At 35.6% G+C, this 15,929-nt stretch overlaps 1 protein-coding gene across 1 annotated transcript in view; it reads right to left on the bottom strand.

Annotated features, from left to right (window-relative positions):
- Positions 1 to 15,929, bottom strand: part of PSMB7 (proteasome 20S subunit beta 7) — a 106,585-nt gene that overhangs the window by 53,657 nt on the left and 36,999 nt on the right. Inside the window, exon 6 of the mRNA XM_074211607.1 lies at positions 15,617 to 15,675. Within this exon, the coding sequence (XP_074067708.1) occupies positions 15,617 to 15,675 (59 nt within the window). The remainder of the gene's footprint in view (positions 1 to 15,616; positions 15,676 to 15,929) is intronic.

The following is a 15,929-nucleotide window of genomic DNA, read 5'->3' as shown; positions in this document are numbered from 1 at the left end:
TATTTTAATGAAGCTAGTTTATAGATCTGCATCTCCAAACAGGAGATGTGTAAGAGCTAGAAGGGACCTCAGAACACAGAGTGATAAAGTGATAGACTATGAACATTATTACGTTGAAGAACTTTGAAACAAAGAAATGCTGGAGTGACCAAGGACCAGGAAAAGGGCATCAGAATGCTAGACCTAACAGTTCTCTATTATCTAAGGTCATTTAGATCCAAGTTTCACAACCAATAGAACTGAGAGTTGAACCCCAGTCTCCAGGCTTAGTATAACTGTATTTTCACTACATCAAACTACTTTCAGTTCTTTATCTTCACACACCCCCCTCCCACTTCTTAACAGGTATATGGATGGAGCCATAGATCAACTAGTTGAATTTCCTCATTTGACAAAGAAATTATCTTGTTTTTATGTTTCTGCAGAGAACTCGCAAAATTGGGTATGACCCCCCCCCATACTGGAAAGTGGTTTGGAAAATACCAAGACCTTTATCACTATTCCCTGAACTAGTTAATGCATGGGGATTATTTGAATGGTTTCATGAAACCCATGATCACTACAAAAATTTCACACAGAGTGGTGTCAGTAATGTAAACTTTGTCAACAATAAAACACTAAATAACTAGGAACTTCTATTATTGTTAATAGACAACAAACACAATTTACCATACATTGAGATTATCATGTTGTGTTCACTCATTTAGAAAGTATTTGTTAAGCAACATGCATGGTGCTGCACTGACCATTTAAGTTCTACAAACTTAAATGATACAGTTCTTGTCCTTAAGGCACTTTAATAAACATGAACACCATACAAAGTGGACTACGTGAAATGAGTATGAGAGGTTCAAATGAGTTGCTTTAAGAGAAACTGGGTAGGATAGTGGAAAGAGTACTGGATGTAGTCAGGAGACCTGGATGCCAAAACAGCTCCAATATCTAGAAAGAACTGACCATAAGCAAGTTATTTAACCTCTCTAATCTTCATTTTTCCCTATCTTAAAATGGAGATAATATTAACTGCATTTGGGTAGAATTTCAACAGATTTAGCTATACCCCAAGGGAATCAAGTGCAATGGATCTCTGAACCTAGAAAGTCAAGTAGGATCAAGGGACAAAGGTCAAAAATCACACTGAATTTAGAGACTCAGGTTTCACAAATAATTACATTAACTAGAACAAGAACCTCAATTTCCTGATTTCTAGGGTGGTCTATTTCTAGAGAATGCTGGACCTGGAGTCAAGAAGGACCCTTAGTTCAAATCTAGCTTCATTTATCAGATATATAACCCCAGGCAAAACCACTTAAACCCTTTCTTGCAGTTTTCCTCATCTGGAAAATAAGGATGATAATGTACCTATGTGAGGATGAAATTAAATAACATTTATAAAAGTTTTGCAAACCTTAAAAGTATTTATTGCTAGCAAAATGGTATTATCAATTCACACTTAACAGACTTATTTTTTCCTATTATTTTTTAAATCAGTACCATGACACATAAACAAAAAAATCTAAGAGTTGACTAACAGGTATATACATCTCAAGTACACAACTAATAAAAAGGAAGGCCCCTTATCCCTGATACTAGCTTGCAGAATTCTTTTTTATAGCGAAGAACTAGAAATTTATGTTGCAGTACTTTTTTGTGATAGGAAAAAAAACTGAAAGTAGATACCCACTTATTGGAGAATGTGATATATGAATAGAATAAAATATTACTGTGCTGTAACAAATGGCAGATGGATGACTACAGAGAAGCATGAAAAAATTTATATGAACTGATTAAGAGTGAAGTAAGCAAAGTTAGGACAATATAACACCACGTATTGCATGTAAGAATGTAAAGCAAAAAAAAGCCATCCCAAATTACTAAAAAATGAATGCTGCAATATTACAAAAGGAGAAGCATGACTCTAGAGAAGAAGCCAATTTCCCTCCACAGCAGACCTGACCAGTCACACAGGTGTGAAACATTATATGTATTATGATATTTTTGCAATGCACTGATCCATTTTACTTCCATCTTCCTTTTTTTATTTATCTCTTAATAAAAAAAATTCTTTGTTATATAAGATTGTTCTTTAAGAGAAGGAAGAAGAAGGACCTGGGGGAAATTCTGAGTGTTGAAAAAAACAGAAGATATCAATTAAAAGTTTAAGTGGGACATAGTAACACATGCCTTTCATCCTAGCTCTGAGAGATATAAGGTAATAGATTACAAGTTCAGGAGTTCTGAGTGGAGTGGGCTAAATCAATTGTCCAAACTAAGCCTAGTACCAAAATAGAGGCTATCAGGTTGCCTAAAGAAAGGCAAACTAGTACAGGTTAGAAATGGAGAAGGTCGTAGGTCCCATGTCCAAGAACAGTGGATCAGGCAGCCTGAGAGTGGCAGCTCCTGAAAGTGAGAGGGAGTATGGTCTTCTTCTGACATTTCACTCCCCTCCTTTGTTTTCTGTTAATAGAATCTAAGGGCTGGAAGGGACCTTAGTAAAAAATCTGCTTCAAATCCTGGTTCTGTTCCTTACTATTTGCCTTTCAACAAGTCCTCTCAACCTCAGTTTCTTCCTCTGTAATTTAAAGGAGGTGTAGGAGAAGTGATGAATTAGTTGACTTCTAAGACTCATTCTTCCTTTAAATCCTATAATCCCAAGAAAAAAGGCCTTCAAGACCACTCCATTTTAGAGATGAGGAAAGGAGATTCAATGAGTTGCAATTTTGTACATATGAATGAGCTACAATTTGAATCTGAGTTCTGTGATTCCAGATCTACCACAAGTCTGAGAATGAATTTATTATCTAATTGTGGGAGAAAGAAAGGATGAGGAATACTTTACATATTTTTATAATTAGAAGGTCCTAATTATTAAAATATCATCATCATCCTTTGAGCATGCAACTATTCTGCAAATCCTCCATATAGCATATTTTACAACAATGCTATGCAGAGCCTTAACTCAATTCTCTTCATAACAAGGTAAACAAATGTCTTTCTCTCTAATTTAAGGGAATCTTAGGCTTACCTATACATTCTAAATATTCAACTTATGAAATGTCATTAGATAAGCAACTACAGTAAAACAGCTTTGTAAGCATGCTTGGTCTTGTTCTTCATCAGAATTTTAAAACTCCTGCCTATATTTCATATTTACTGGCCCAGAAAAATCTTTCTAAGTTTTTTCCCCCTCTAAGCACTACATGTTCATTGCTGATCATATTAATTGCCTATTGTTTACTTTAAACTGCCTTAATTAGAAAAGACATTCTATACACACCTTAACAATTGATTTTTTGCTGGTCTGTCAATTTACAGTAACTTGCAAAAGGTCTTAAGTGAATAAAAAACACACTTAAAACTGCAAATTTAAATAATCAATCCTATATAGGAATTTGGTAAATGAGCAAACACACAGAGCAAGCACAAAAAAATTTCAGAGCCAGTAAACTCTATCTAATATAATACTTTTGTTTTTTACAGAGGAGCAAGGTAGGGAAGCAATATGTTCAAGGTCACCCAGTGAATTAGTACTACATCTGGGATTACAATTAAAGTCTTTTATAATATCTCATAGTAGTAACTGCATTCTAAATATAATCAATTATAAACTAACATCAGCTTGCATGTATATACCTAACAGATCATGGATACAAATGCAAAATACTTTCTAGATATAATCTCACTGTATCCTTCTATTAGCCTTGTGATAGAATGGTTATTATTATCCCCATTTTACAGATGAGGAAACCAAGCTAAAGGTCAATTAACTTGACCTAAATTAAACAGTAACTATTAGGAATCAAATAGTATGACTTCAATTCCAGTGCCTCTTTTTTTAATACTCCAATGGTCTACAATCTTACTAATATGGGCATTTGCTTTAATAACACAGATGATGACCTATTCAGGGCCATTTAACTCTCTCTCTCTCTGTTTTCTCACATATCTAAGGGGAGAAGGAGAAGAATTGCCCTACCCAATGTTTTAGATTTATTCCTTATATTCTCTCAACATTGCATGTCTATCAAGGAAGCACCCAGGTTATCCCAGGTTATTCACCAGTAATTCCTTCATCATACAATGTGATTGGCCTATCGGCCTATCTCTCCCCCCACCCAAAACATTTCTCTGATGACAACCTTTATCTCTTCATTTATATTCTACTACTTTTCAGAAACAGTTTCACAGAAAAAATGCTTGTAATAATACCTAGCATTTATAAAGCGTTTGAAGATTTACATAAGCCTATTCATCAGTAGAAATTTCTATAGCACATTTCCTACAGTTTACAAAGTGCTTTCTCACTACCTGGGAAGATAGTAAACATTTTTACAGAAAAGGTAAGTTGAGGTTCAAAAAGTAAATGAAATATCCATGCACAAAAAAGAAGTAGAATCAGGAATCAAATTCATATGACTTCCAAAACTGAAGTCTCTATCCACTTTATAAGATATGGTCCTCTGCAGAATAACTGTAACAGAACTTTACTGAAAAGAATTCAAAATATCTCTAGTTCTAGTATTGTAATCATTTCTGACTTTCAACTCAGAAATACTTCATGACATAGTAGATAGAACACTGGAATGGGAATCAAGTGACCAGGGTTCAAGAATCTGCTTGCCTACCTATATAGTCTTGGACAAGTCACTTTCTTCTCTATACAAATGGTCCCTTCACACTTTAATATTCTATATTTTGGCATTTGTGTTCTAAAGTCCTTTCCAATTATTAATACTATATTCTATTACTGTGTGTTTGATTGTGGCTGATCAAACCAATATGAGTTTGGAATGCTCTACCAAACATAGGGCACAAATAGTCCATGTGAACACTTGAGATGATTATTCTAAACTTAAGTATCTCATGTTTCCTTTGAACCACTTCAATTCCCCCTTGCTTAAAGAGCACAACACTTTTTTCTGGCAAGGGCATGCCATAATTTCCCATACTGCATATCACATAATGAAGTCATTTTGTTCTTCAATAATGAAGAACAAGAACCAACTATAGTCTATTCTCTTAGGCTTCTTCTAGTTCTACCCATCTATATCCTAGGCATATCCCAAGTATCTTTCAGTTCTCACATTCCAAGGTTTCATGGCCAAAATTCTTCACATGTGACATTTTATGACTTTATGACCACTTTTCAAAACTTTGTTTTCAGTGACTTAGCATTTTTTATTTATTTCATTAATCATCCTGCTTAAGAATACAAAACAGAAAAAAATGACATGAGAATAGTCTCACATTAAGAAATTAGAGCAATACAATAATCTCATTTACAAAGTATACTTAAATCTATTTACTATTACTAATTAGGGCATGATACTATTGCTTTTAGTATAAAACAGCTAACTACAACTCTCCCTATTTACATTTTGTTAAACTCCTACACTTAGAAAAAAATATGGGTGTACTGACCAAATTATTTGTTCATAATCACTAAAGGGGTGTGTTTTCAATCAAAGGGATAATTACCTGGATGCAATCACATAAGCACTATATATTTTATGAGTCCTTGAACTAAGCACAAAAAATAGTTCAAGCCGAAGAATTTCAATGCCATTCATTTATTTCAACTAAAGAGAATTAGCAATGGAAGAAAAATCTCCATTCTTTAGAAACATTTAAAAACAAAAGATAAAAAATAACAATTCTCACTTCTATAACACTTTAAGAATTAAAATACACTTTCTTCATTATCATCCTAAAGGGTCTGAAGAGTTAATAATTTCCATTTCACAAAAAAGAATTTTCAGAGGGGCCTTCCAAGTCACAAAGGTCTCTTGATTTATCAAGTACTCTTCCCATCACCACACACACTATCTTTCTAGATAAGATAAAATTACCTTTATGGATCTTGTTACAAGATCCCTAGTAGAAGGATAAGAAAAACAACCAGGTAATGGATAAAGAGTCATGTAATATATAAGTGTGTGTTTGTGTGTGTGTGTGTGTGTGTGTGTGTGCACGCTCTCATAGCACACATGGGCACACATATAGATCTCAGGGAAGGTAGCCTGGGAAGTTGCAGCGTCTGGATTCTAACTCAAGTTGCTTGCTCCAAGTCTAAAGTTTACTTCAATGATAAATAAGAACAGAAAACTGTAGTCAAGTTCCCAAGCATTTGACATCTTTCAATATACAGCCAAAGTTAAGTAGTCTATCCTTCAGCTTCAAGGGCTTTCACAAAAAAGGGTAGTAATGAAATATTCCCTGGGAATTTCCTAACTTGGTCTGGTAATTTCACATCATAATAAAGCTTTCCTTCAGCATCAAACTGTTCTACTGTATCAGCACATTCCTTTTTCAATCAGTAAGAATTTACTAAGTGCTGTTATATAGGGTAGTAATGGTCAACATAGTCAAGATCCTGAATTTTCCATGACAGTCTACAAAGTATATGATTCACAAATGTCTACCACAGCCCATTGGACAAATATGTATACTTATAAATGGACAATTATCAAATATACTTATAACTAGACAACTATGTAGCATAATAGGCAAAATCTCATATTGGAGTCAAGAAGACTCCTCTTCCTGAGTTCAAATCTACCCTCAGATACTCACTAGCTATATCATCCTGAGCAAGCCACTTAATCCTACTTGCCAGTTTCTTCATCTATAAAAAGTACTGACCTGGGAGTCTATCTGCCAAGGTAGACTCAGAAACCTTTTGAAAACAATTACAAAATACTTCTCACACACATAAAATCATATTTAAATAACTGGGAAAATATCAACTACTCATGGATAGGCCAAGCTAATATAATAAAAATGACATTTCTACCAAAATGAAACTATTTGTTTAGTGCCCTACCAATCAAAATTCCAAAAAATTACTTTAATGAGTTAGAAAAAATTATAAGTAAATTTCTATGGAGAAATAAAAAGTCGAGAATTTTCAGGAATTTAATGAAAACAGTGCAAAAGAAGGTGGCTTGGTCCTACCAGATATAAAATTATATTATAAAGCATCAGTCATCAAAACTGTCTGGTATTGGCTAAGAAATAGAATGGTAGATCAGTGGAATAGACTAGGTGCAATAGCAGGAAATGATTATAGTAATCTGCTGTTTGATAAACCCAAAGAGTTCAGCTATTGGGATAAAAATTCTTTCTTTGATAAAAACTGTTGGGAAAATTGGAAGTTAGTATGGCAGAAACTTGGATTGGACCTCACACCCTATACCAAAAATAAGATCAAAATGAATACATGATTTAGACATAAAAAACAATATTATAAGCAAACTAAGAGATCAAGGAATAGTTTACTTGTCAGATCTATGGAAAGGGAAGCAGTTTATGACCAAGGAAGAGAGAACATCATTAAAAACAAACTATATAATTTTGATTACATTAAATTAAAAAGCTTTTGCATAGACAAAACCACTGTAATCAAGATCAAAAGAAATGTAGTAAATTGGGAAACAATTTTTACAAGTAGTATCTCTGACAAAAGAACCATTTCTAAAACATACAGAGAACTGAGTCAAATTTTTTTAAAAAACAAGTCATTCCTCAATTGATAAATGGTCAAAGGATATGCAAAGACAATTTACAGATGAGGAAATCAAAGCGATCCATAGTCATGTGAAAAATTGCTCTAAATCACTATTTATTAGAGAAATGCAAATTAAAGCATCTCTGAGGTATCACCTCACACCTCCCAGACTGGCCAATATGACCAGAAAGGACAATGTTGGAAGGAATGTGGGAAATCTGGGACACTAATACATTGTTGGTGGAGCTGTGAACTCATTCAACCTTTCTAGAGAGCTGTTTGGAATTGTGCCCAAAGGGCAATAAAAATGTGCATACCCTTTGATTCAGTAATACCACTAATGGGTCTATACCCTGAAGAGAGGATGGAAAAGGGTAAAAACATCAATTGCATAAAAATATTCATAGCAGCCCTGTTTGTGGTGGCAAAGAATTGGAAATTGAGTGAAGGTCCATCAATGGAGAGTAGCTTAATAAACCTGTGGTATATGGTATATGATGGAACACTATTGTCTATTAGAAACCAGGAGAGATGGGAATTCAGAGAAGCCTGGAAGGATCTGCATGAACTGATGCTGAGCTAGATAAGCAGAACCAGAAGAATGTTATATACTCTTAACAGCAACATGGGGGTGATGATCAACCTTAATGGACTTGCTCATTCCATCAGTGCAACAATCAAGCACAATTTGGGGGTATCTGCGATGGAGAATACCATCTGTATCCAGAGAAAGAATTGTGGAGTTAGAATAAAGACCAAAGATTATTACTTTTAATTAAAAAAAAAACTGTTATCTTATTATGTATGTAATCTTGCTATCTCTTATATTTTATTTATTTTTTCTTCTTAAGGATATAGCATGGAAACAATGTAAAGACTGCCTTCTGTGGGGGTGGGTGTGGGGGAGGGAAGCAAGATTAGAGGAAAAATTGTAAAATTCAAAATTAATAAAATCTTTTAAAAAAAGAAAATAAAAAAAAGTGCTGGAGAAGGAAATGGCAAAAACTACTCCTGAACTTTGCCAAGAAAACCAAGTTGAGAAGGGTGTTAACAAATACCTGTTGATCTGAGTGCCCAAACTGAAAATTCTCCACAAGCAAATCATGTGATTCCCTAACACTGCCCCATTCTCCTCAAACTATTCAGTTCCTGATTGTCTAAAATCAAAATGCTTTCTCCCCATTTATGAGAGGCAAGATGACACATCACCACCAGTTAGAACGTGTTCTCCTGCTGTACAGGTTCTATCTCCCACTATAACTTTTTCCTCTCTATCTCAAGATAAAAAGAGCTATGAAGCAGAACCTCCTATCTGACCATGTGCTTCCTATCTCATACTGCAGTTGCCTCCAGCTCCACTGGAAAAAGGAATAGTGCCCTCCTTTCAACTAATAATCTCAAACCTGGTTACATCAGGTGCCAAATCCCAATCATATCATAGCTATATCCCAGGGATTCTGAATTCTTGTAGATCATCATCCAAAAATCATCTCCTCAACTCTCAATTTCTCATTCCTATACCCCCTCAAACCTCCCACCCCACCCCAAATATTCAGCTGAACATCCCTTCTATAAACCCTTCTGAATGTCTATTCCAAAGACAATAAACTTCCCTTTATCTCAAGTCTTTTCTTTTCCTAATCCTATCAACTAGCTCTTACAGAAATCTCTACTTTCTCCCCCCCCACCCAAGATACACATTCCCTGGCCACTCTTTCCAATATAGTTACATCTTCACTCATTCTCCTTGGCTTACTAGTTGAGGTAGGGGAGTTAGAAGACTCTTTGCTCTCCCCCAATGCCACTTCCAGATTCTCCTCCTTCCATCATTGAGATTCATGCTATTCACATTGACCACCAAATCAAAATCTGGCCTACAGACTTGTTTATAGACACTCATGGCACTTCCATTCCTTCCTTCCTCAATAAATTCAGGACATGGCTCACAATGTTTCCTCCTCCTCATTTCATTGTTCTCATACTAGATATTCTACCTCAAATACCTTAACCACTCAGTTCTTCAATTTGTCACTTTCCATGAACTATTCCTTCATCCCACCTCAGCAACACACAAAGACAGTCATACTCTTGATATCATTGCCCATAAATGTACCACTTCTATGTTCAAGAATTCTTAAGTCCCCATATCTGACTATAATCTATTGATTTTTTTACCTCTCCTTCTACCTTCTTTACAAAATCTTCTTCTTCATCCATACTGTGATCTCCAATCTCTTGATTCCCCAATGCTCTGCCAGTCATCTCTCTTGCAATAATCAGCCTTCACTTTCCCCTAAATTGACACCTTGGTGAACCAACTGAACTCTACAAGGTCCTCTTCTTTTGAATTCCTAGCTCCCTGCCCCAAGTCTTAAATCACACTCACCAATCACTGCCTTCACTCCTACACACATACTGCTGAACAAAGATGGAGAAAGTTATGCAGCCATTCTGACTGGGATCACTACAAATCTATGTGCCACAATTTCAATTAGGATATCATTGTTTCTAGGTAATCCCACTATACTTCCTTTATCAACACACTCTCTACAATGGCTCTTCTAAAACCTCTTCATCCCTTCCATGGTTCCCCTTCCCCCTACTACCTCAGTTGAGAATCTTGTCTTCATATTTTACAGAAAACACTGAAAATATTCCCATGAGCTCTCTTCTCTCCTCTTCTCAATTTCCTATCAGTCAGGCTATCCCTTCTATTTGTTCAAATGATCCCATCTCCTTCAACAGATTACCCCTTCTGTCATCCTCCCTCTATCATTTACTTTCTTTTCTTTTTTAGGGTTTTTTTTGGGGGGGGGGCAAGGCAATGGGGTTAAGTGGCTTGCCCAAGGCCACACAGCTAGGTAATTATTAAGTGTCTGAGGCCGGATTTGAACTCAGGTACTTCTGACTCCAGGGTCGGTGCTCTACCCATTGCACCACCTAGCCACCCCTCTATCATTTACTTTCAATCTACCTGCTAACTATTGCATCCTATGTCTCTTTTGTTCTTTGTAGCTAAACTTGAAAAGGACATCTAAAATAGGGGTGCCCAATTTCTTTTCTCCTACTCTTTTCTTAACTCCTTACAATCTGGCTTTCAACCTTCTAATTCCCCACTGAAACTGCTCTCTCTAAAGTGACTAATGATCTCTTAATTGCCAAATCAATGACCATTCTCTATCTTTGACCACGCTGATATTGTTGATTACCACCTCACTTCTTGATATTATTTAGGTTTGCGGGACCCCACAGTCTCCTGGTTCTTCTCCTACCTGACTGCTTCTTTGCTAGATCTTCATTCCAGTCACTGCCTCCAATCTTAAGTGTTCCTAAGGGTTCTGTCCTGGACCCTCTTCTCTTTTCCTCCTAAATTACTTTACATGGTATTCTCATCAACTACATAGATTTAATTACTATCTCTGCTGAAGATTCTCAAGTTTCCCTATCCTGGTATAACTATGATCTCCAATCTAGTATCTCCAGCTGTCATTCATACATCTCAAACTAAATGGCCAATCTTAATTCAACAAGTTCAAAATCAAACTCATCTTTCCTCCTAAACCCTGACCCTCTTCTATTTTCAGTCCCTCATACTTGAAATTTAAGAATCAACCTCAGCCCCACCCAACCTCTCACCCTTGTTATTCAATCTGTTGCCAAGGCTTATCTATTTCACCTTTCCAACATCTCTCAAATATTCCCCCTTCTCTACTATGATGCTGTCAATATTTTAGTAAAGGTTCTTATTATCTCAATCTAGAACTAAAGTAATACCCTGCAGGTGATTGTGCCTGCTCCTGCCCCAAGTTTCTTTCCATTCCCATTCCAATCTACCACCACGAAAGTTGATTTTTCTGAAGTATCAATTCAACCATGACTCAATTCCCCCCTCCACATACAAACTCCACTGCCTTCAGAATCAAATACAAAGCACTGTTTGGCATCCAAATTCCTTCATATCTCAGCTCCCTCCTACTTTTCCTACCTTTGTCTTACACCTTACCCCCCAAGACAGCATCTAGTATCACTGATCTCCTTAACCATTCTTCAAACAATATATTCTCTAGCTTCCTTTAAATCCCAACTAAAACACACCTTTTACAAGAAACCTTCCCCAAACCTCTCAATTCCAGTACTTTCTCTCTTTTATCTATTTACTTGATAAGGGCTTGCTTAGTACATATTTGCTTGCTGTCTCCACTACTAGCCTGTAAGTATTTTTGAGGGCAGTGTTATTTTTTGTCCCTTTTTTGCATCCTCAGTTTAGCATTATAATGCCCAGTAAAGGCTTAATAAATGTTTAATGATTTATTGGAAGGGGCAGAACCAAAAATCACAGAGGGGTTAAAGAGAATCACAAATGTTATACAAAAAGAAGTTTAAAGATGCTCTTAGTCTAATGCTTTCATTTTACAAATTGAAGAAACAAAAAACTGACACATTAAATTATTTGCCCAAAGTTTTATGGCCAGAAGTTGAAATGGCAGAAATTAAAGTCCAAAAAGAAAATCTTGAGGAAATCTGGTAGTCTTGGGTGATGTTGCTTAACATGCTGTTCAGTTCTAATGGCATGAGAGGGAAACAATTAAGGACTACTAATTCTTGGGGCAGTTAGATGGCACAGTGGATAGAGCACCAGCCCTGGAGTCAGGAGGACCTGAGTTCAAATCCGGTCTCAGACACATAATAATTGCCCCACTGTCTTGTTTTTAAAAGGGGGGGGGGGCAGCTAGGTGGTGTAGTGGATAATCAGGAGTACCTGGGTTCAAATCCTGTCTCAGACACTTAATAATTACCTAGCTGTGTGGCCTTGGGCAAGCCACTTAACCCCATTTGCCTTGCAAAAACCTTCAAAAAAAATTACTAATTCTTCATATCCCAAACTCTTCACCTTTTAGGTAAAGTTTTAAGAGTAGTTTTGGATGAGAAGGTGCTGTGTGTGTGTGTGTGTGTGTGTGTGTGTGTGTGTGTGTGTGTGTTAACAAAGTGTAAACAGATCACTGAATCTTAAGTATATTTTACTAAGTAATTATCCATTGTTAGGCTAAAAATATATTAAATTCCACTGTCAAATGAAATGCTGCTAAATACAAAACTCTTATGTTACCAACAAGCCTATTTATTTACTTCCAGATTTAAACACTTATGAAATGAGATTTGTGCTCAAAAGTATGCAGAAATCCTACAATGTCATTATGAAAATTACTATGTAGAGGACAGACTCTGTGAAGGGTTGTCATGCGAAAGATGCATTTTGATTTACTTGATTTAGCTAAAAAAGACAGAACTAGCACCAATGAAGTAACAAGGAGAGGACTTAACAATTAAAATTCTTCAAAAATGAAACTAGTTGCCTCTAAAACTAATTAATTTTACATCACCATGTCCAAAGCTGTAGACTTCAGAAATGGTCTCCATTTGTGAACAAGGAGGAAAAGAGTTTTAAGAGATTGCATGCCCACTTGTGGATATTTAAGGGTAGATTTCTGCTTCGAGTAACAATTGAACTAGGTGACCTTTAAGATCCTTTCTAATTCTGACAATCTATGTTCAGTGCCCTAGAGTCTAAACTGCAGCAACCCTCTGGGCCCATTCAAGCAGGACCAGACTCCACAATGATAGTATAGGTTGCATTGTATTCATGAATGGGTTACAGAATTCTGTTTGTAACTCTTTAGGGATTTTTGTGAGTAGATAAATCACAGAAGGGATAAACCCTCACCCTAGATGTTTAAGATCTTAGTGGTTAGAGAGAGAATTTAGAGATTATTAAGCTAACCTCTTCGATTGTACAGATTGGGAAAATGAAGGCCTAAGAAGTATAGGGACTTTCTCTTGGTCCTATGGTTAGCATTGGAACAGAATTTGAACCTAGGTCTTCTTTCTCCAAACTCAATACTCTTACCATACCATGGCTGCATCTTGAAAATTCTCACATTCTGTGTTTTAAGATTTTATCATACTATGTTCAAAAGTCCCTTTGAGTTCTAAAATTTCTGTAGTCTAAATGTCTTTATTCTACAGCTCCTTCAAGTCTCTTCTGATTTTATATATCCTAATTTCCCTTCCACCTCTACACATCCAAGAGTCAATGACAGTTTTCATTTCTCATTCTTGAAATATGATTATTAGAACAATGAAAGATCTATAGATTTGAACTTGTTTTCTGGCTATTAAAGATAAGATTTTTTGAAACTAGGAAAGGCACTGATCATTAAAAGAGATTTAGTGGTGTGTCACTCAAAAGATAATCCTTATTTCTCATCCTATCTAGGAAAAGAAATAAAAAGATCTATGTAAGGTATTGTCCTTTTGAAACTAGCATTCCAATTCCTTTATGGAAAAGTCTAGTCCATTAATGTATACATCCCTCCTCCTATGCCAAGATATAGAATAAGCCATATGGATTTAAAAGGCTGTGCAATTTCACTCCAGAATTTTATGATACTGTAAAAGCATGTGTGTGCAATTATACACACTTGAACCTCACTGTGAAAAGAAAAATCAGCTACTATTTTGACATAGCCTATCACCTGTCATAGTGTTCTCCTAGTGTGTCTGGAACATTTGACTCATCCTGGTGCTGGTGGAACTTGCCAGAAGAGTAGCACTCATTCCATGAAGCACTCAACCCACCTAGTCACCTTGATTATCAAATTTTTAAATCTCATGTCATGAAAGAGATAATGCAAACACTTAAAATGCAAAGTGCTACTTCTTAAATGAAGTTGAAAGTTCACAAGTGTGGATTACTGCATACATTTCTAGACTTTTTTGATGCAGTGACTGGTGTTGGTTTTATGTTTTTTTCCTTTTCCTTCTATTTTTTTCTTAAAAGAAAAAATATGTTAAATGGGTTGACTCTCTTGAAAGGAAAAAAGATATCAATAAAAATTTTTTTTAAAATATGAGTTATTTCTATATGTTACTGCCAGGTACTATTACTATTTCCAAAAAGCAGAATAAAGGAATAGACTAGCCAATTACTAAACAAGCACACCCAAAACTCCAATGAAATAACATGCTAGATTCCTATACTTTAAAGGATGATGAGAATAAACAGCCCACGAGAGAGGCTGCAAGCTATTAATTGCTATAAGATGAAATGTAGTAACAATAAAATGTTGGACAAATATAAAATAACCATTCTAATATTATGTCTATACTGACACATGTGAGAATAAATTACTCATAATAAATAATATCAATTCACATTTACTTAGCATTTTAACATTTGCTTTAACATTTAACACTATGATGCAGGAAGTATTGTTATTACATTTTACAATGAGGAAAAATAAGGAAAAGGTAAAATGACATGTTTCTGTAATCAGTTCTCTCATGTCAATTAATAACAGGCCCAGACAAAATGGAATATGGGGAGGGGGGCTGGAGAAAACACAAATGGACTTGAACCCAGAAAAATCTTTATTTAAATTCCAATTTTGTTTTGTTACCATTGGTTAAGTCAGAGAACAAACCATGTCTCAGTCTCTTCATTCATAAAACAGGAAAACTCTTGCCTTACTTTAACATTTGTTTTCGAATTCCCAATTAGAGAATGTCAAATAACATTTACAGAACGACAGAATGTTACCAGTTGAACTACTTAGTGCAAAAGATGACTAGCGTAGTGCTAAAAGATCCTCAGAGTTCATCTCAACCAACCCACTCATTTTTATAAATATAAGCAAGCCTTGTACAAAGTTACAAAACTTTTAAGAGGCAGAGTCTAGATTCAAACCCAGGCCATTCAACTCTAAGGTAAATATTCTTTCAACTACACTGTGCTTCCTTTAATATATGTTTGAGGAATATCATCAATTTTTTTTTTGCAAGGCAATGAGGTTAAGTGGCTTGCCCAAGGCCACACAGCTAGGTAATTATTAAATGTCTGAGGCCAGATTTGAACTCAGGTACTCCTAACTCCAGGGCCGGTGCTCTATCCACAGTGCCACCTAGCCGCCCCAATATCATCAATTTTTAAGAAGAAAATGTGATAATGTATAGAATACACTACTTTCGTAATAATTGAACTTAAGTATTCTTTCAAAGAAAACCACTATAAAATTTCTCTAAAGCATGGGGAGACACAGAAACTTTACATACCTCCATGTCTGGTTTAAATTTATCTTCAAACACAGCCATCGCTGCCAAAGACCCAGAACCTGTAAGAAATAAGATTCAACTTGTTAGAGTTGAAAGGGATCTTAAGACATTACCTAGTCTAAACCCCACATTATAAAGATAAGGAAACTAAAACCCAGAGAAGGAAATATACATTCCAGAGAAGGAACTAGTATGTCTATAGCCACAAAGTAAATTGGTGGAAAAAGTAAGTCTTAAACTAGATTTCCTAATTTTTCAACCAGTGACCAAAAAGGATTTACTTTAGTTTCCTTTCCTAAAAGATGACCAATTC

This window comes from Macrotis lagotis, chromosome 1 (genome assembly GCF_037893015.1).
Source record: "Macrotis lagotis isolate mMagLag1 chromosome 1, bilby.v1.9.chrom.fasta, whole genome shotgun sequence".
In the NCBI taxonomy this organism is placed as follows: domain Eukaryota; kingdom Metazoa; phylum Chordata; class Mammalia; order Peramelemorphia; family Peramelidae; genus Macrotis; species Macrotis lagotis.
This window is presented reverse-complemented; position numbering and strand designations above follow the sequence as displayed.